The sequence below is a fragment of the Acipenser ruthenus genome, chromosome 8, assembly GCF_902713425.1.
Source record: "Acipenser ruthenus chromosome 8, fAciRut3.2 maternal haplotype, whole genome shotgun sequence".
Taxonomy (NCBI): Eukaryota; Metazoa; Chordata; class Actinopteri; order Acipenseriformes; family Acipenseridae; genus Acipenser; species Acipenser ruthenus.
The window spans coordinates 42,859,758-42,879,782 of record NC_081196.1 but is presented as its reverse complement, the minus strand read 5'-3'; the positions used below and the strand labels follow the sequence as shown (position 1 = coordinate 42,879,782).

Here is a 20,025-nt window from a genome sequence, read left to right as displayed (position 1 = left end):
CACCATTGGCATCGATGACGGCCTGACATCTCCTGCCCATGGATCGAATCAGAGCCTGGATAACATGCCGGGGAATGGCAACCCACTCTTGCTCAAGAGCCTGTAAAAGTCCTTGTAACATCTGTGGCTTGGGGTGATGTCATCGCACACGTCGATCAAGCTGGTCCCACAAATGCTCAATGGGGTTCAGATATGGTGGTCGAGACGGCCATGGAAGCACTTGAACATTGTTCTGAGTGAGGAAAGCTGTGGTGGCCCGGGCTGTGTGCGGTCGTGCATTGTCATGCTGGAAAATGACGTCACAATGGTTCATGAATAGGATCATATAAGGCCGTATGATCTCATGACAATAGTGCTGAGCTGTCAGGTTACCTTGAACATGAACAAGGTTGGTTCTGCCACTGAGATTGCCACCCACACCGTGACACTCCCACCACCAAATTTGTCAATCTGTCGCACACAGTTGGCCGCAAAATGTTCATGACGTCGCCTGTATACCCAGGCTCTTCCATTTGCACGTCGAAGACCAATCTGGATTAATCACTGAATACCACATTTCTCCATCTTTGTATGGGCCATACTCTGTGATTATGACACCACTGAAGTCGTAGTCTACGATGTTGGAGTAAGAATCACTCCTCTAACTGGCCTTCTTGCTCGGATACCTGCCTCCCGTAGGCAGTTTCTGACAGTCTCGTCGGAAATTCTACGCATTGCTGGTACTGCAGATGTTGTAGAGGTTGCAGCGGTGAACCGGTCACGTAAATGACGTAGCCGTATAAATCTGTCCTGGGCTGCCATCGTCACACGTGGTCTACCAGATCTTGGGCGGTCAAGTGTTATTCCACGTTGCTGGTATTGGTGCCAAATAGTGCTCTGGGAAACATTCAGATGCGTGCTACGGCGGACTGAGATTCGCCAGCTTCCAAATGTCCAATAGCATTATACCGTTGAGCCTTGGTAAGTCTATGCATAACTTCAAATGTATCTACAGCGAACACCAATAAGACATGCAAGCTGAGAACCATCCACTTTTATCGCCACATCTCGTCATGTTGCATGTGTTGTGAATGCATGTGAATATTGCAAGTCTTAAGCAAATGGTGTTAATTTGGGGAATATTCACGTTTTGTCATTTTTGCGTACGCCATGCATTTTCGATCTTGACAATGTGACACTCTTTCAGCAAAACGTGTTTAAATTAAATACAATTCTTAAGAGACTGAAGAAAACATATCTGCTATAGTATTGGGACATATAAAAAGATAATTAAAATTACATTTGAAGTAACTTACTCTGTAACAGTAGCATTGCTAATATGTACTGAGTCACTTCTTGGCACCTGCATTCGAAATTTAATATCAAATTACCATCTGTTTCAAATTTTTGGTTTGATACGGTACTTGGCAGCTAAGTTTTAACATTCCTATATAATTTAATACAAAAACCTCTCAGCTGCCAGAAGTTGTTAATTTAAACCCACAGGAACTCTACATAAAATAATTGAAATGACACTTTCTGCTTTAAAAATAAAACAAGTAAACCAGTTTTAAGTAAATTGTTTTTATTTAAAAAAAAAATCCTATTATTCTAGAAATAATTATTGAAAATATAGCAAAAGCTCAGATATAACCAAGCTATTTGGAGATATTCTTTATTACAAGATATACATGACACCGTATGTTACCCTTATAAACATAGCTATACATTAATCTTTTAAAGACAAATAATTAAAAAAAATAAATAAAAAACAGAACATAAAATGTGGATATTTAAAAGCAAAAGAATCATCTTATACAGTGTCTGTGTTGTGTTTGTATTTAAAGTTTCTAAATAGCACCCCTTGTAATGCACAAAAAAAAACATATCTGTGGTTACCATTTTTAAAAAATTGACATTGATCACCATTGCCAGTATTTTAGTAAGATTAGGGTTAGTAAACACATCGTTATAAATCTATATTATGAGTGGAAGTGCATTGTTTTATAAGCAAATGGTTTAGTCCCTATTTGTGTTTATTCAAATATCTATCTGAAACATTTTGTGGCTCAATTACATTAAATATTGATGACATAGACATTTATATTTTGAATGCGGTGTCTTTGCACTTATATTCAAATACTTATATTGCATAGTTATGTTTTTTTACAGACAGAGTACCCTTCACTGATGCCTTTGTGTGTGTGAGTGTGTCTTAACTTACATACTTTACAGTACTATTGTCATAAGCATGGTACATGTTGTACTATCCACTTTCAGCCAAACCAATGAGTCTGTAGTCATATCTTTATTAACAGTATTTTTGCACTTGACTTGGGCAGTTCTTTGGGCATACATAAAAAACATAAATCACTGAAAAATTAAAATACATGAACATATGTTGCTTTTGAATCACTTCCTATTAGATTTTTAGCAGTGCATTTGTAAAAACCTGTGTCCATCTGGGATGGCTTCTGGATAATTAGTGAACCTTGAGGGTGAAGGTACTTGTTGCCGAAAAGCCGTGCATGAGATGTTACTGTTAGACGTGTTTTGTCTGGCAGCTCCCATGTTATATCTGCCTTAGGAATTCCTATGGCCATGCAGTTTAACTGGATTGCAGCTCCAGGACTGGCATACGTCACAGGCGCTGGCCCATTTGTAATCCGTGGTGGGTACGCTATGACTATCACTGGAACACTCATGACAGAGGTTCCATATTCATTGACTGACTTGCAAGAATAGGTCCCTCTGTCATAGACGGATGCTTGTTGAACAGTAAGAGATCCATTTTGCAGAACTGCATAGCGGCCCACTGTTTGAGGACGGTTAAGAATCATCCCGTTGGGTAATGTCCAGAAAAGTTTGGGTGGGGGACTTCCAACAGCACTACAGTGGAGGAGTAGGTTTTCCCCGTTAATGATGCTTACCAAACCAGTGTATGGGTTATTAATCTCTGTTATTTTACCAATTTCTAATAAGACCGTTCTTTCTGTCTGCCCTGCTTCATTCTTTGCCAAGCAACGATAAGTGCCTGCTTCTGTGACAGAGGGACTGCTGATGTGCAAGGTACCATCCTGTCCGTGGTACACTCTGTATAACTGACTGCCACTAGTAAGCTGTGATCCATTAGGAAGGATCCAGACAATCTCTGGTGTTGGTCTACCCTCTGCAGAGCAATTCATTCTTACAGAGGTACCAACAGTTAATGCCAAAGTCTCATTTAGTGGGTTCTTAAGTACAGGTTTCTCCAAGTTTTCTGTAACATCTAGGTCTATAATAAGCCTGGCCTCCCCTCCTTCATTGCGTGCGATGCAGACCAACAGCACCGAATCCGTTTTTCTTATGGATTTAATGTCAAGGGTACCATTACGATGCACTGTGATCCTGCTTCCATAGTACGGTGCAGGAAGAACAACATTTTCTGGCAAAAGCCACATTACACGGGGAAGCGGCATCCCTTCAGTTTTACAGTCAAATAGTTTGCGTTGCTCCTTGATTGCTGTTTGCTTGACTGTGTTCATTGCATTTCTATGACCATTAATAGATGGCGGAGCAACCTGAACATCCACTCTGATTACTTTTTTATCCTCCCCTGCTGAGTTTTTAGCAAGGCAGGTGTAGTTTCCATTATCAAACCTTTGGGCCTTCTGTATCAGAAGCATACCATCACTGTGTACCTGATACTTATCAGATGAAGTTGGGATGATTCGGTTGGTTGGAGAAAGCCAAACTATCCTGGGGGCAGGTTCTCCTTTTGCATTGCATTTCAATGAAATAGGCTCTCCGTATGGCACGTTTACAACAGAGTATGTTTTATTTTTGATTGTTGGGGAATCAGCCACCACCTTGACATGGACCTTCATTTCATCTTTTCCCATCCGGTTTTCTGCATAGCAGGTATAGTTCCCTTCCTCTCTCATTCCAACTTCATTGAAGTAAAGGGTGCCATTGTTGAAAACCACATATCTTCTGGTGCGTATTCCACTGTCATCTGATTGCATTACGCTGTTGACCATAGTACCATCAGGAAGACCCCAAGTGATGTCAGGGTCGGGCAGCCCTGAAGCTATACAGTCAACTTTCAAATCTCCTCCGTACGTCACCTTCTTGTTGGTTTGTTGTTTGTATTCGATCTTTGCAGGCTTCATCATCACATTTACTTTCAGTAGCACATAATCATCTCCCATTTTGTTTCTGGCAACACACAAGTAGTCTCCTTCATCTTTTTCAGTAACCATCTGAACCACTAACGTTCCATTAATATACACTTTTATTCTGGGATCAAAACTGAAAATAAACCAAAAATAAAAATGATTATAATTCATGCAGCATGTGATTAATGACATGGGTATGTGTCCTGAGCATATGAACACTAACCTTTTTAAAGGTTCAAATCCATACGGAACAACACTGAATGCACTCTAGCCCAACAAAATATGGGCCAGAATTGGGTTGTAATCATTTCCAGATGGTTTTATTAGTAATTACAATCTCTTAAGGATAAACACACATTAACTTTATCAGTGTAGGTTTTCATTTAATTGTTATTTATTTTAAAACATTCTTTATACAATTAAACCCTTATAAAATGTTACTGTGGCATACCATGATAAATGCACAGTAAATGCACTGCATAAGCAAGGGAAACTGCTCAATTACCTTGCAAATAAACTAAGGAAAACTTTTATAAGTGCAATTACTTCATTTTAGCCAGCAATATCACATATGGTAATGTAATTTTAAAAATATATGTGTTTTCTCAATTATGTTACTGTACACTCAGTTCATACTCAGTATAAACAATATAATTGTATGCAAAAATAATGTGATATCTTTTAACAATTGTAAGTCGCCCTGGATAAGGGTGCCTGCTAAGAAATAAATAATAATAATAATAATAATAATAATAATAATAATAATAATAATAATAATAATAATAATAATAATAATAAAGCATACTGATAATTGATTTGTTCATTCCACAACATACTTTTCTTATTCTGCATAAAAACTCAATTAAGATGTCTAAAGCTATATAATTATTTATTGGTTTTGCATTGAAATGTGTCTGAAGGCACAACACTATAGAGAAACGTTCAACGTTGTGTTGGTAAGCACTTATTAGATAAGAGTCATGCTATGCCAGTGTGAAACTGTGGGACAGACGAATGATAAAACATTAATGATTAAATATTTCCTCAGCAAAGGACACTCCTTTGCATAGATTGCACAGGGGAGTTAAATACCTGCAGACCAACTTGGAGGATAGAGCTTTAGAGTTGTACTTTCAGCTGAAAATGTCTTAGAAATGCAAAGTTGAACTAAATAACAAAATGGATGCCAGTGAAAACAGCAGTAAACTAGCTTTTAAAGGTTAAGATACTACACTTTAAATAATACATATTTAGTTATGGTACATAAAAATGAATACTGTCAATTAAAATATGTATATACTAAACATACAGTTTAAGTATTTTATTCTGTGCAGTATGTAAGGGTTAACACACGACAGGGCGTGGGTCGTGTTGCATTAACATACTGTGGTTGGGTTGGAGGCATAATAATATTTTATCCCAGCCGGGATCAAAATTATTAATTGTAGCCCTGTCCAGCTACTTACCTCAAATGCCGGAAGCTAGTTAAAATGAGAGTACACGCAGCCGAGAACATGTTAGACCCGGGGGAAGGGCGAAATTTAGTTGCAGGCTTTGTAATGCACTAGGTCGCGACGGGGGATAACTAGCCAAAACGGCTACAATAACATTAAAACACGGCTAAAAACTTAGCGACTGTAAATATATATATATTGCTTTTAGCAAAAATGATTGAGAAAAATAAGTAATAAAGCACAACAGAGTAGTAATAAGAAACTATACTCAGGCTCTCTGTTGCGAGTTTAATATGTTGTGTATTGATAATTTATGAATCGAACTGTAATTAGACAAAAATAGGTTCTGCCACGCATTAAACTATATTGATGCACGATTTAAAACCCCTCGGCAGCCAATCAGCATGCAGCATCCGAACATTCAGTTTTATAAAGATAAATATAGCTTACCTGTATTGTGTATCAACAAGTTTCTTTGAAGGCACTCTCCATATTATTCTTGGACCTGGATCACCTGAAGCAGAGCAGTCCAGTCTCAGCGCACCGCCATAAGTGACATCTGTTCTCTGAGGCGATGTTGCTGTAATTTTAGCAGTGGTCGTTTTCTTCTTTACCGTCACGCTTGCTGTCCTTCTGGAAGCCCCTAATGCGTTGCTTGCCATGCATTCATAATTCCCACTGTCTTTTGAGGATAAGTTGCGTATGTACAGGGTTCCATTGGGGAAAACAAACAAGTTGCCATTCACAAACTGAGACGGTCGGACCTGTGTTCCATCGAAGAGGATCCATCGAATGTTAGGCACAGGAGCAGCTTTGGCAGTGCAGTGAATGTAAACAGTCTGTCCTTCTGCAACGGTAAAGTTCTCACTCCTTTGTTGCTGAATCATAGGAGGCAATGCTGCAACATGAAGCCTGACAGATAGACTGTCTGCCCCAGCTGCGTTACTTGCTATACATTTGTAAATTCCTCTGTCTGGAAAATTAGTGGATGTGACACTTAAAGTTCCATTTTCAAACAGCATTATTCGACTGCCAGTTTGGGTGGCTGCACGCATGATTGTTCTGTCTGGTAATATCCATGATATCTGAGGGGCTGGCAGTCCTTGTGCCCTGCACTCCATGTTTGCACTGTCTCCAAGATAAACCGTAACATCTTGATAGCGGGATACAAGCATTCTTGGCTGCTGAGCTAAAACAATTAATGTAACTATCATTTTATCCACACCGTATTGGTTTTGTGCAGTGCAAAGGTACTGTCCACGGTCCTGAAGTTGAGCATTTTGAATCACAAAAGTCCCATTTTTCAGTACTTCAAATCTTTGGATCTTTCTGTTAATTGCAATCACAGCTCCTACAAAAATAACAACATTATATTGCATATTTTAAACTATTGTGCCATAAGCATTCACAAGAAAGAAGCAACCTTCATAATTTGTCACATTTCCTAATCTTAACTATATAATGAACAAGCTGACAACAACTAAATTATGTTGTTAATCCCAACCTGTTAAATCCTGGTTGCCTATTCAGGTTTCGAGTACAGTGCAACAGAAAAGAATGGTTGAAAAGCATGACATTATTATCTTTTTTGAAGGGAATATTGTCAACTATCAATTGACATAGAAATTTAATTTCAAGCCAGATGAAAGAAAAAAAGGAATTGACACTCATCCATTGAAAATAAAACTTGTAAATGACATAATAATAATAATAATAATAATAATAATAATAATAATAATAATAATAATAATAATAATAATAATTGTGCTTACCAGTAGATACTTTAGTCCATGTAAGGAAAGGTTTGGGTTCTCCCACAGTATCGCATGAGAGCACAGCATCCATTTCAGCTTGAACGGACACTGTATGCAGGTTGTTCGTAATTTTAGGTCTTCCTCGATAGACTCTTACATTGGGTGAAGGATGTGGTATGCTTAAGCCATTTTGAATAGGTGTTTCTACTTTTGGAATGAATGGGGCAATTGGGAGCCTGTGATTATAGACACCATTCCAGTGTGGGCGAGTGGTAGTTGTAATGAGTGATGTTGTTCTTGTTATTGGTGGGATTCTGGTGCTACTTGCCACTGTCGTAGTGGTTTTCCTTACTGCTAAAAGTGAAGCACTAGTAGCAGGTCTAGGTGTTGAGACTGTTGATGCTCTGACTGGAACTGTACTTGGTTCTTTAGATTGTGTTGTGGCAGTAGTAGCAGGTCTAGGTGTTGAGACTGTTGATGCTCTGACTGGAACTGTACTTGGTTCTTTAGATTGTGTTGTGGCAGTAGTAGCAGGTCTAGGTGTTGAGACTGTTGATGCTCTGACTGGAACTGTACTTGGTTCTTTAGATTGTGTTGTGGCAGTAGTAGCAGGTCTAGGTGTTGAGACTGTTGATGCTCTGACTGGAACTGTACTTGGTTCTTCAGCTTGTGTTGTGGCAGTAGTAGCAGGTCTAGGTGTTGAGACTGCTGATGCTCTGACTGGAACTGTACTTGGTTCTTCAGCTTGTGTTGTGGCAGTAGTAGCAGGTCTAGGTGTTGAGACTGCTGATGCTCTGACTGGAACTGTACTTGGTTCTTCAGCTTGTGTTGTGGCAGTAGTAGCAGGTGGTTTGGTCCTAGTGGGTGTCTTGGACAGGTTTGGTTTCTGTACCAAGTAAGGATTTTTTCCATTCTGATAATATGGGTACCTTTGATTTATGCTTGGCAGTCTAACACCAGTACCTTGCCTGTCAGGGATGTAATTTGATCCAAAGTTTCTTGAGCCTGCTATAGGTCCAGTTTGTATCCTGTTTGAATGTCTATTTGGGAAAGGTAGACGTGGTCTGTATGGCGGAGAAGCTGAAGTTGTTGCTGGTCTTCTTGTTGGCATGGTAATGGAGACGTAATTTCTCCTTGGTGGTGGGGCCTGTCCTGCAAATGCTATCATTTCTGGTTTGCTGGTGAAAGATGTATTTATTTTAGGATTCTGAGGCCAGGATCTGGTAAATGGAATGGGAGGTCTTGCTGTTACTTTAACAGCAATATGTTTCGTAAGAACAAAACCTTGTTTAGAGCTAGTGAATATACTGGGTTTATTAGCTGTTAATAGAAGGCTGTTATTGAATCCTTCTCCATGTGTTTTTTGTATCTCTTTATTTTTCACATGTGCATTTATATTAGACGTATTTGGTTTTGCATGGGATTTAGGGGTCTGATCAACCTGTATGGTTGTAATTTTCGAATAATGTTCGCTAGTATTGCTGGGAGCTGGTGGGGAGGAAGGTTGGATTGGCAGCACTCCTATAGTATATTTTTGTTTGGTAGGCTCATCTTTTGCAGGTGTGACAGTGTGATTTGTAGTCTGACCAGGATAAACTAATTTTGGAATGATTTTATGCTGTTTTTCCTTATCTGGAAGCCACCTCTTAGGATTCTGAATAGTTCCCGGGTTAGGTGTTGTAGTAATAATTCGGTCAAGAGCTTTTGTTGTGGTAACACCAAAGTTTATAAAGTCTGTTGGATTGATTGCCAGTGAACTTCCTACATATGGTGTAGATGTAGGAACAGCTTCTGTAGCAACTTGGATTTTAATAGTTTTTTCAGGTCCCCTTCCTGAGATGGTTGACCCAAAAGTCCTTGAAACTACAGGTGTAACAAATGTACTACTTGTGGAACTCTGTGTAGCTGGAGAGTTTGATTTGACCGTCAGATTGTTAACAGGAGGATTTGTACTTCTGATAAAGCTATTCGAAATGACACCAGGCCTACCTTCAGAGTCTGTGTTCACTATCTGAACAACAGTATCTGTAGATGTCTGATTTGGTGACATATACACAGTAGAGGTAGTTGTTGGTTTCGTATTATATGATGTCTTTGGAAGTTGTCTTTCTAATTCAGATTCTCTGATATCTGATTTGACGTTTGTAGACTGCATCATCACTGATGTTTGTGAAGTAGTAAGAGCTATAACTGATAAAGATGTTCTCTCTGTTTTCATCGTAGTTGTAGGTCTATGTGGAATAACTTGGCCTGTTCTTGGTCTGTATCTTCTTCTGTTACCAAGCCTCCTCCTTGAATATGGCCTCTGACGAGAATGTGATGCGGTTGAATTATCCTGGGTTGTCTCTGTTGTAGTGCTAGCTGCTGTGCTTTTGATAATTTCAGGAGACAAATGCGTGTTTATTGCATTTACTGGGTTTCTTGATTCATATGTACTATGATGTTTTTGTTCATTCTTTTGCTTTGATATATTTTCTGTAGTGGATGTTCTGCTAAATAGACTGGGTGCTTCAGTAATAATAACGTCACCAAATGATGGTGTAAAACTGACTGCGTTAAATATGTCTTGGATTCCTTCTTCATTTAATTTTGAATCTGTAGTAGAAAAAGTAGTTTGCTTTGATGACCTTTCAGGCTCTGTTGTGCTTACAGAAACTAATGAAGTGCTTGAAACAATAAAAACAGTATTTTTTTCCAATGTGTCAATGTGGTTTTGTTGTATATCCATAATGTGCATGGCAGTGGCCATTGATGTTTTTGGATCTTGTTCATTTACATAATTTTCCTGGAAAGATTCTACAAAGTCTTTTGTTTCCTGTGGGATAGAGGTTGACTGTAAAATTGGAGAATTGGTTGTACTCACGATATTCAAGTCTATGTAAGTTTGGGGAGCAGAGATTTGGTAAGTGTGGTCAATCTCCTTATTTGAATATGTGGGTTCTGCAGCCAAGCGACTGTTATCTTGACTAAATCTACTTTCTGGCGTGGTTACTGGAAAAAGTTCCTCGTCTTCAAAATTGGTCTCATCTGTGGATAATTTTTCTGTGTTATCTGAGGACTCATGTTCCTTTGTATTCAAATGTTTAGATGCTGAGGACTTAATTTTCTTAACATTTTTGGTTGATGATGTTCTAGAAACTACACCATCATCTGATGATGGTGATGTTGTTGTTTTTGCAGCAGTTCTTTCACGTATCTTCGCCAAAATGTCCGCCCAGTGTTGCGGATCAATTTTATTATTTGACACGTTAACTCTTCTCCTTGCGTCAAATGTCCGTTGACCTTCTGGCACAGCGCTTCCTTTTGGTTTTAATCTGCTTTTTATCCTCAATCTTCTTCCAGAATTTCTATTTCGATACCCAGGTGTTTTATTTTGATTACCTCCACTTTCACTCCTTGTGTCACTGTTGCTGGATAACCTTTCATGTTGGGGTTGCTGAAAGTTCGAATCTCCAGACGCCTCTTCATCCTCATTCACTCTTACTCTAATTTTTGTGGATACCCCTGAAACAGACTGTGGTTTCATGGAAATCCTTTTGGACGGGGGTGATGCTCTCTTCCTTATAACTGTTATCTTGGTTGCAAATGTATCTACCCCATGCTGATTTACAGCTACGCACCTGTAATATCCACTGTCACTGATCTGGCTCTGCTGAATGAATAGTGTGCCATTTTGAAACACATAACCTCTAGTCGTGTTTGAATAAACATTTACAATAGTATTGTTTGGAAGAATCCAATCAAGTTGTGCATCGGGTATAGCAGAAGCATTGCATGGCAGAGCAATAGGCTCGCCAGTATATTTAGTTAGGGAACTCCCTTCTCCTGCAAAAGCCTGAACTGTTGCCCCCTGCACTGACACCCGGAAAGCCATTATATCTAGATCGCCCTTGACTTGTGCAATGCAGTAATACACACCAGAGTTTGAATGGTCCACTGCTTTAATGATTAGTTTACCACTGGTAGAAATAGAAATTCTGTTATCTCTGCTATTGTGTGGAGCCTGCACTTTAGTGCCATCTGGTAACATCCACTGTATCGAAGGATCCCCTGAGCTCAGGACGTTACAGTTCAGCTGACATAATGTCCCAGCAACTACACTCACAACTGTTTTTGTCTCTTCTTTCGATTCTATCATGACCCATTTGCTTCTCTGTCGCCTTGTAATTTCTGTATCTAGAGTTTGTGAAAAGCGAGTAATAAAAGCTAGCTTTACATTCTTTGTGGTTGACTGCTTTCTGTTTAACTGTATGTTGACAGATGATTGCATCAGCCAGGAAGGCTGGGCTAAGATATTTGCTTTCACACCTGTAAAATAGTATGCATCCTTTTCAATATCTTGCTTATATCTGAAGCTTAAATGTGGTTCTTTGCTCAGCATAATTTCTTTCTCTAAGTGAACAGGTACTTCGCTGTAGTACGCGATAAGCTTCCATAATTTTTCATACCTTTCACGATCTATCGAGCATTCCACATCAAGTGAAAGAGTCATATTAATAGCGATCTGCTGTGGATTAATGTGGTCCCATTTAATTTTGGTAGAATCGCTTGGGGAGTTGATTCGGCAGTTCAAGTCTACTTTGTTCCCATGCTCATCTGTCATATTCAGTGTAACATTTCCAAATGGTTCCTGATATTCTTCCATAGACATTAGTTCACTTTCGTTGTCTTCCCCTGGTGAGCTGGTGCTGTGCTTTAGTGGTGACTGAATAGTTGGCCTAGTGCAAGAAACATCATCTAGCTGCATGATCTCTTTCTTTGTTAGCTGCTTGGGTTTGGAGCACATTGGGCACATCTGCCCTCCTTCATAGGCTTTATCCTTTTTGCACTTTAAAACACCTGTAAAGACAAATGAAAATTAAGAATATGTGTTGTACCTATTAAAAACCTGCCATAATATTGCTATACGTCATTTATTATTAATTGCCTGCAAGAAATTTCTGCAACAATTGTGAAAATAATTGCTTAAACAAACTTCTATGCATTTCTGTTCTTGTGGCAAAACTTCATACAATCTTTAAGATACCAAGTCTTGTACTTGTTACAGGGAGAGCCCTGTTGCTGGTCCTTGCGCAAATGTGTGCAGCTGGGACATGGAACCAGAAACTCGTTGCTAGGCAACTAATTGAGCAGGTTAGCTCATCCAGCACTGAGCTGATTGGGAGGTTCTGCTGGGGGGCATGCCCGGGGAGGCTGCACACAGCTCAAAGGGCGTCTGCGCCACAACTCGAAGCGACTGCACCACCATGCTACACAGAAGGGCACTTTGTTGACATCGAGGAGGACAGAGTCCGCTCCACAGGATTAACTACTACAGAACACTTCAACTGCAAGACGGTGAAGGCTCGGCTCAGCCAGGACCGTCGCAATGACCCAGAGTTGCTGGGAGGCCGGGACTTTGGGAGCAACAGCAGTAGGTTAGTTTAGGGGATGTTGATCCCAAACAGTATAGAGAGGGTTTCGTAATGTAGTAGGTTCCTGGAGCGGGACGTCTCTTTTAATGAGGCTAGTGATCGCCTTGTGTGGCAATCTTTTATTTTTAGCTTTGTTTTATATTGCTTTCTTTATTAAATCTGACATTGCTGGTACCCTAGTGTCAGCACTTGTGTTGAGTTAAATCTGTGCACCTGTGTGGCGTGTCAGTCCCCAATGATCTGTGTCTGACACACACGTAACACTTCCCCGTTACAGTACTATGGAATGTAGTTGTAAAAATTTGATTTGGGACCAAATAAAGTAATGAAGTTTCCTGAGCCATGTGATTATGTGATTTTATATAATGCTCTAGGTTGTTTCAGCCAATCAGAGCACAGCTCAACTTGCCATGCAGCTTAAGATATGGTTGAGGGTATACTGAATGAAACTTGCATCATACAGTACTTGGACCAGTCGCTGCTGAGCTCACAACAGATTCTAATACCAAAACCACCGTAAACTGTAATATCTGAAGCATGCATAAAAAATTAAGAAAGCAGCACCTGCTTATAGGAATGATTACACTTGGCTAGCACAAGTTAACTAATGCCGACTGAGTGTAAAAAACATATATCATAGATATATTTATGTACCTCCTGTGTTTTTATTCCAGTTCAGAAGCCAATTCAATCTGCAGTCACATGTCCATGGATTTCCATGAAGATAGACATTCTCCAGTAGGGGCAGAGTTCTGAACATCTCACTGGGTAGTGTCCTAATGGCATTATCAGACAAATAGAGGTGCCTTACTGTCGACATTTTAAAATACTGCAGGAATGAAAATGTTGCAAAGGTATTGGGGTGAAGCTGCTGGAGGAGGTTCCCTTCAAGGTGGACCAGCCGCAAGGAGGTCATCCCGCTAAATGCATCAGGGTGAATAAATTCAATCTTGTTGTTGTCCACATGCAGTCTCATCAAACTTGATAGTCCCTGAAAGGTTTGTCCAGTTATAACTTTTACTTTGTTATAACTCATCTTGAGCACCTAAAGAAAAGCGAAAGAGAGAGAGACCTTTGTTACAGCAACACTACAAAAAGATTGCATGATCTACAGCTGTGACATAATACATTAAAATGTTGTCTTTATTGTCAAATTATTCTAAAGCAGATTAAAATGTGTGCCTCGAATTTACAGTACATCATCAAATACTAACACTGTTTATTAATTGCTAAGAAACATTGCCAGAGCAATCCACTTTACCATGAGACAGTATCAGAATGGTGTGACCACTGTATATGCATTATGTGTAACAGAACCTTGTCATACCTGGAATTATTTTAACAGAAAATACATCTTACACGAAAATCATCAAACAATATGCTTATTTTTCCAGCATAAATCACTAAACTATCACATAAATTAAGTTTTACCTGTAATGATATCAGATCTTTAAAGACTGCATTAGGTATATTGTGTATGTCATTTCCATGAATCATGAGCAGTTCCAATTTTCTGAGTCCAGCAAGGGAGCTTTCGGTTATTGAATTTATAGTGTTAAACCTTAAAAAAAGAAAGAAGGAATGGGTATTCACAGGTATTACATTTACTACTAAACGAATGAGGCATGCTGTAAATTGCATTTGCGCATGTATTACTTCTATTAGGCTTCAACAGGGTGCTGAGCACAACCTTTGCACATTGAAAACTCACACATTATTCAAGACTGATATCAACTGTAAAGACTACCAATTCAATAAGGTATGTTTTTCTTGGCCCTTTTTATCCTGGATACCCCTACAGTTTGCTGTTGTTGACATATTTTAATACATCTCTATTGTACCCCAGATAAAACACCAACCACACGTTTGGCTGGAGTTGAACAACCCAAGGGAAATCGGAAAATACTCAAAAAGTAAGGCCTGCTACAAATAATACCATGTAATACAAACCCGTTTATTTAGCACATGTGCTTGACTGGAAGTAGTTGGCCTGTTTCCCCCTGGGCTTCCTTTGGAAACTAGGTGAATTACATCTGATAGAAGCTATCCTGGAGTGCACAGTTTAAATGCATAATTTAATAAATGCCACTGTATTCTTTAAAATGTTAAGAATCCAGGGCCAGAGTGCATTTTAGCAAAAAAGAAAAAAAAAATACAAACCCTAAATTGATTCTTTCTACATGTTTGGGAATTCTGGCAGGCACTTGTATCAAAGATCTGAAAGTGCAGTGCACTTCAGTGGGAAGATAACAGGCACAAGGATGAGGACAGGATACCACTGCTTCTGGCAGCCCTAATGCCACAATCAGCACCAAGGAGAGTGTGTGAAGATATGCCATCTTGAAGATTTCTTGAAGAGATTTTTTTCCTTCCACAAGCTGAAGTCACTGTAAGAAAAAAAGTACCTGTGTTAACTTAAAGTTGCAAAAATTGAGTAGTCCTAAAAGTTCAATAAGATAGAATTGGGTCAGCACTGCTTTTTTTCTGAGCATTGGGGGGGAGGGGTAGGGGGGCAGTCTCAATTGTGTCTTGCTTAAAAATTACATTTTCTAACCCTGACCTGAAAACCCTTTGCCTTTCAATCCTGGCCTCTCCACAGCATATACTGCCAATTGTGCAACACAGTGTGGTGGTTTTGTGATGTGGACTGAACTTAAATTGAACCCAAGGCACTAGAGGTGAAGGCCTGCAGTGTTAACTAGCCCCCTAGGAAACAGTCTTTTGTAAAGAAAAATAAAACATGGAATGGCAGGCATACTTATTTGAATTGAGCCACTCCATGTCCCAACAGTCATGAAGTTCTTTAAAAAACATGGGTGAAAATATTAATTCAAATAATATTGCAAGTGCTACAGAGTTCAAACAAAATTAGAAATCAGAAAGGATATCTGAACGTCCCTGTGAAAGTTCAGTCCTGTGGAATTGACAATGCCAGTCTGGAATATGTTATTGCATTCTTAGAAGAATCTGAACAATGAAAGTTTGTATTTATTTCAGGAACTGCCTCTCATCTCAGTTTATGCTTTGCTTTTGTGTTTCAATAAGTGAAATAGTCAAAAGATTACATCCTAAAACAAAATTCCAATACACTTGTTGTCAGGTGGCAAAAATTGGCTCAAAAACACTTTTAAAAAAAGGGAATTTTCATTAAAAAGGAAACGTTTCTTACAGTACCTCTCCCCAGCGTAAGCCATCAACATAAGACCGCTGGCAAGCCAAAGACTTTTTGATGTTCAAACCACTATATTAGGATAGACTCATCACTACAAAGAAATCTTGGGCTTGCCTTTATTTGACCTGATTTGATGACTTTTCAGTTTAATGAACAGAATTGAATGGCTCTGTGGAATGTTCATGGTTTCTAAATGTATACCATATTTCTGCTGGCCTGCCAATAAGACAGTGAAAAAAACTTAGATTTTGTGTTATTTAAAATCTATCATGGAAGAGCGTGACTTCAAGTTTTTACTGAAATGCAGAACACATTACTGAGCAAAACATCAGGTACCTATTTGGCAGCACTTTATCAATAATTCTCTAAAACAGAAATTATGGTGGGAGAATGGTGGAAATAGAGACTAAATGCCTCATTCTCTCCAGTGCAGACTTTAAGTAAAATACAGGGGGGGGGGGGGAAATATTCTTAAACACAAATTCCTAAAAAAAAAAAAGTTGTCATCCTTTCCTTAAAACTGTAAAAAGCTGTTAGGCGTCACCATCTGTGAAAACTTCATATTAAAAAATCAAGCTCAAACAGACAGTGATGATTAATCCTCAGAAATGAACATTGCTTCACTTGCCTCTAAAGTCTATTTGTGTGCTGCAAATGTTTATTTCCTTTGACACTAATGCTGTTATTACCTCCAGCATGTACTATACCAACAAACCCGGTGTCACGCCAGTCCTCATTTCAACCACTGAATCTAAGCAATGCTACCAAGTTACTAAACTCTGGAGGTGAGGCAAGACAGGGAAGTCTGCCTGGAGTCACTGGTGCTCAATGAGGCGAACCTGTGGGAGCTCAAGGGCCAACGCAGAGTTCCTGTGGGTCGGTACACACATTTTTCTTGCCTATTGCTGATACTGACACACTTGAAAGTTTCCTTATAAACACAAAGACAGATTACTCAGTTGACACTAATATGCCATTCATTACCTGTTGAGGTATGCCATTTAAAGTATGAATATGTTTGAGTTCAAATAACTTTAGTTTCCCCAAGCCTTTTTACTTTTTTTTTTTTTTTTTACACAATTGAACCGAACATATAAAACAGTATATGGATTTTTAAATGTAACTGTCTGAATAGTTTTGGTGCTAGGGGATTTTAAATATAATGTAGAATACTAGTTTAACATAATTATATCTGTTGCTAGTCTTAGAATACATTTCAAATATATATATATATATATAAAAGTTTATATATATATGTATTAAAAACAAATCTTAAAAAAGAGGATACAAAGAAAGAATTATAGAGATGGAGTTAAGAAAAGTGGATAAACTAAAAAGAGATGATCTACTAGATTATAAAAATAGAGATAAAAAGGTCAAAAGAGTCCCATTAATAATGACTTACTCTAAACTTTTGCCCAATATTTCTAAAATAGTTTGGAAACACTTGCAGATTCTACATAATTCAGAAAAATTTAAAAAAGTATTTCTTAAGGCCCCAGTTGTAGTAGATGTAAAGTGTGTAAATACATAGACAAAAGTAAAAATATAATTAAACATAAGAACACCACATATCCACTAAAAACTAATACCTACTGTAAAAATAGGAATGTTGTTTATGGAATAGCCTGTGAAAAATGTGATGAAATCAAATATGTTGGAGAGACTGGAACTACTTTATATAAAAGAATTCAGAACCACCTTTCATTAATTAGAAATAAAAAAAATGAATGAACCAATAGTACAGCACTTCACCAGTCAGGGACATGACATAAATGATGTAAAGTTTGTAGTATTAGAACAGCTCAAATTAGACAATGCGACATATAGAAGAATAAAAGAAAGTAAATAGATAAATAGACTGAACACAATTATGTCAGCGGGACACAACAGAAAAGAATGAACTAATTAACTTCAATAAATATATAACATTTAAATAAATAAACAAAATTCATTCAAAAGTTGTGCATGCTGATGCGCTGGGGAGGCCAAATCTAGACTGATCCTCAGAGCCAGCATTGCATGATATAATAAAAATATAAGTTTATATAAAGTAATGTTAATTAGAATTAATACAGATTCAAAGATAGAAGTAAAAATGATGTCACAATATATAGAACACACCATTACATCATGTAAGAATAAATCATGGATTTGAATGTAAATAATAACAAGTAGTTGTCATGCCGTCAAAAACCTATAAATACCTCCAATGTTTTGATTCAAACACAGGCTCCCTTGAGAAAGATATGTACAACATATCGAAACGCTGAGCTTAGGTGTACTTTTATCTATCTAGTTATATGCATTGTGGTTTATACTTACGGTTTATCAATCATAGTCCCGTAGCCAATTAGATTTCGCTAAAGCTCTACGTAGGATAATGACTGGAATCCAAAATTCAGGATCCAGTGAAAATATGGATGAGCAGTCTGACACAGTACTGCTTGCTCAGTTAACAGGTCTATAAACCACATAAACATCAACTGGTGTTCGCTTGGATATTTAGTACAGTGTAAAATGCGCTTTCAAGTTCCCGCACCACGCTCAAGTCACCATTCTTCATTAGTTTTCTTATTCAGATGCTTCTTATTAGGGTACACACATTTGAAATCCTGTTGATTTTGCTGCCACTGGAGAATGTGTTTGCGTGTGTGCTTGAGTTGACAGTATGTATGATCTAACACTATTTTAATCAATAACATGCTCGAGTTACAACTTCAACACTACCAAATCCGATTCCGTAACAGTTCAATTCACCGCATTTTTTTTTTTTTTTGCTTTACCTTTTTTTCGGACTAATTTAACGCAGTACGTTATGGTATGGTTCTTCTACCTGTGTCATCTTCCCAGACGTATACCATATATACCCTGATGGGAATGTTATAAATATATGTTACAAATATAGTCTGCTTTAGCATTAATTAATACTCGTATCGTATTTGCCTAAACAACTGTGCTTCGGTCACATGGTAAAAAACAATAACAACAACAACAACAACAACAAACGGTACCGTACCTTAAAATCTTGCTGTAATAAAAAGTGACATCATTCTTCATTCTTTAAGTGCTCATTTTAGTCCCACGTTTTTCTTCTTGGCCTTACACAGACCACAATTAACAAGTTAATTCAGTGTCAACAGATTCACATTACAATCCCAAAGTCCAGTTGGTTACTTAAATGCACAGTTGCGCTTCATAGATTTCAGCACTATTCCTGTGCAAGTGCCCAGCTTGTAATTCCTCAACACCAAAGTGACCGCTATATTTTATTACATTTGATGCAGTATCCTGTGCAACATTTATTCTTCAATTTAAAAAAAAAAAAAAAAAATCACACATTAATAGGGTCCATGTAGTTGACAGCGGTGTCAAGTTATAAAACCGCGAGGTTCTGATACTGTGTTGATTAATTTTTTTTTTTTTTTAGAAGTTTGTAGTTTCCAGCCAGCACTGCAGAGGCAGTACTGGGGACACGTCTGCTCTGCGCCACCGTGAGCAGGACTACCAGTTTGAAGTTCAGTCTGAGGATGCGATTTTATTGAAGAGAGGAGGGGCCTGACAAACTGTTAACTGCGTAAAATACAACGCCCATTATTTATTTTTTTGACATTTTATTTAGACAAACAAAAAAACGTTGTACCAGTTTTGTTTCTTTTAAAAACCATTGACCTACTTGTAAATATATATATATATATATATATATATATATATATATATATATATATATATATATATATATATATATATATTATTATTATTATTATTATTATTATTATTATTATTCAAGTACTGTGGTATAGTGTTACCATGATTTAAACAGGATAAAATAACAAGTAGGTCACTAAATGATTTTGAAAGATGTAGCTGATCACTACTGTAAATCCCTACATGTTTTCAAAAGGGTTAAAAAAAAAAAAAAAAAAAAAAACAATGTTAACAAACTTGCAATTATAATATCACCATATATGATTTTTCTTCCAAAAGCCTTATTTCTACTTTTTAAAAGTAGTCCCTCAATTGCAGTTATATCATCCATAAATTTAAATATTCAGTCATAAGTTTCAATTGCTGATATCTATATAATTCACAGCA

The 20,025-nt window shown here is 37.9% G+C and overlaps 1 protein-coding gene across 1 annotated transcript; it reads right to left on the bottom strand.

The window, feature by feature from the left end:
• Positions 1-202: 202 nt before the first annotated feature.
• Positions 203-19,426, bottom strand: mxra5b (matrix-remodelling associated 5b). The gene is made up of 7 exons (XM_059029021.1): positions 18,950-19,426; positions 14,919-15,145; positions 14,190-14,319; positions 13,413-13,803; positions 7,363-12,183; positions 6,041-6,941; positions 203-4,269 (listed from the first exon to the last, which is right to left on the bottom strand). Exons 2-7 carry the CDS (start codon positions 15,095-15,097, stop codon positions 2,361-2,363), a joined length of 8,331 nt encoding a protein of 2,776 aa, XP_058885004.1. The 5' UTR covers positions 15,098-15,145; positions 18,950-19,426; the 3' UTR covers positions 203-2,360.
• Positions 19,427-20,025: the final 599 nt, after the last annotated feature.

Coding starts and splice junctions, on each gene's coding strand:
- mxra5b (XM_059029021.1), bottom strand. CDS start 15,097: ATGGCATATCTTCACACACTCTCCTTGGTGCTGATTGTGGCATTAGGG. Junction 12,184..13,412: donor CTGGAATAAAAACACAGGAG/GTACATAAATAT, acceptor TTGTCTTTACAG/GTGTTTTAAAGTGCAAAAAG. Junction 4,270..6,040: donor CTTGTTGATACACAATACAG/GTAAGCTATATT, acceptor GTTTATTTTCAG/TTTTGATCCCAGAATAAAAG.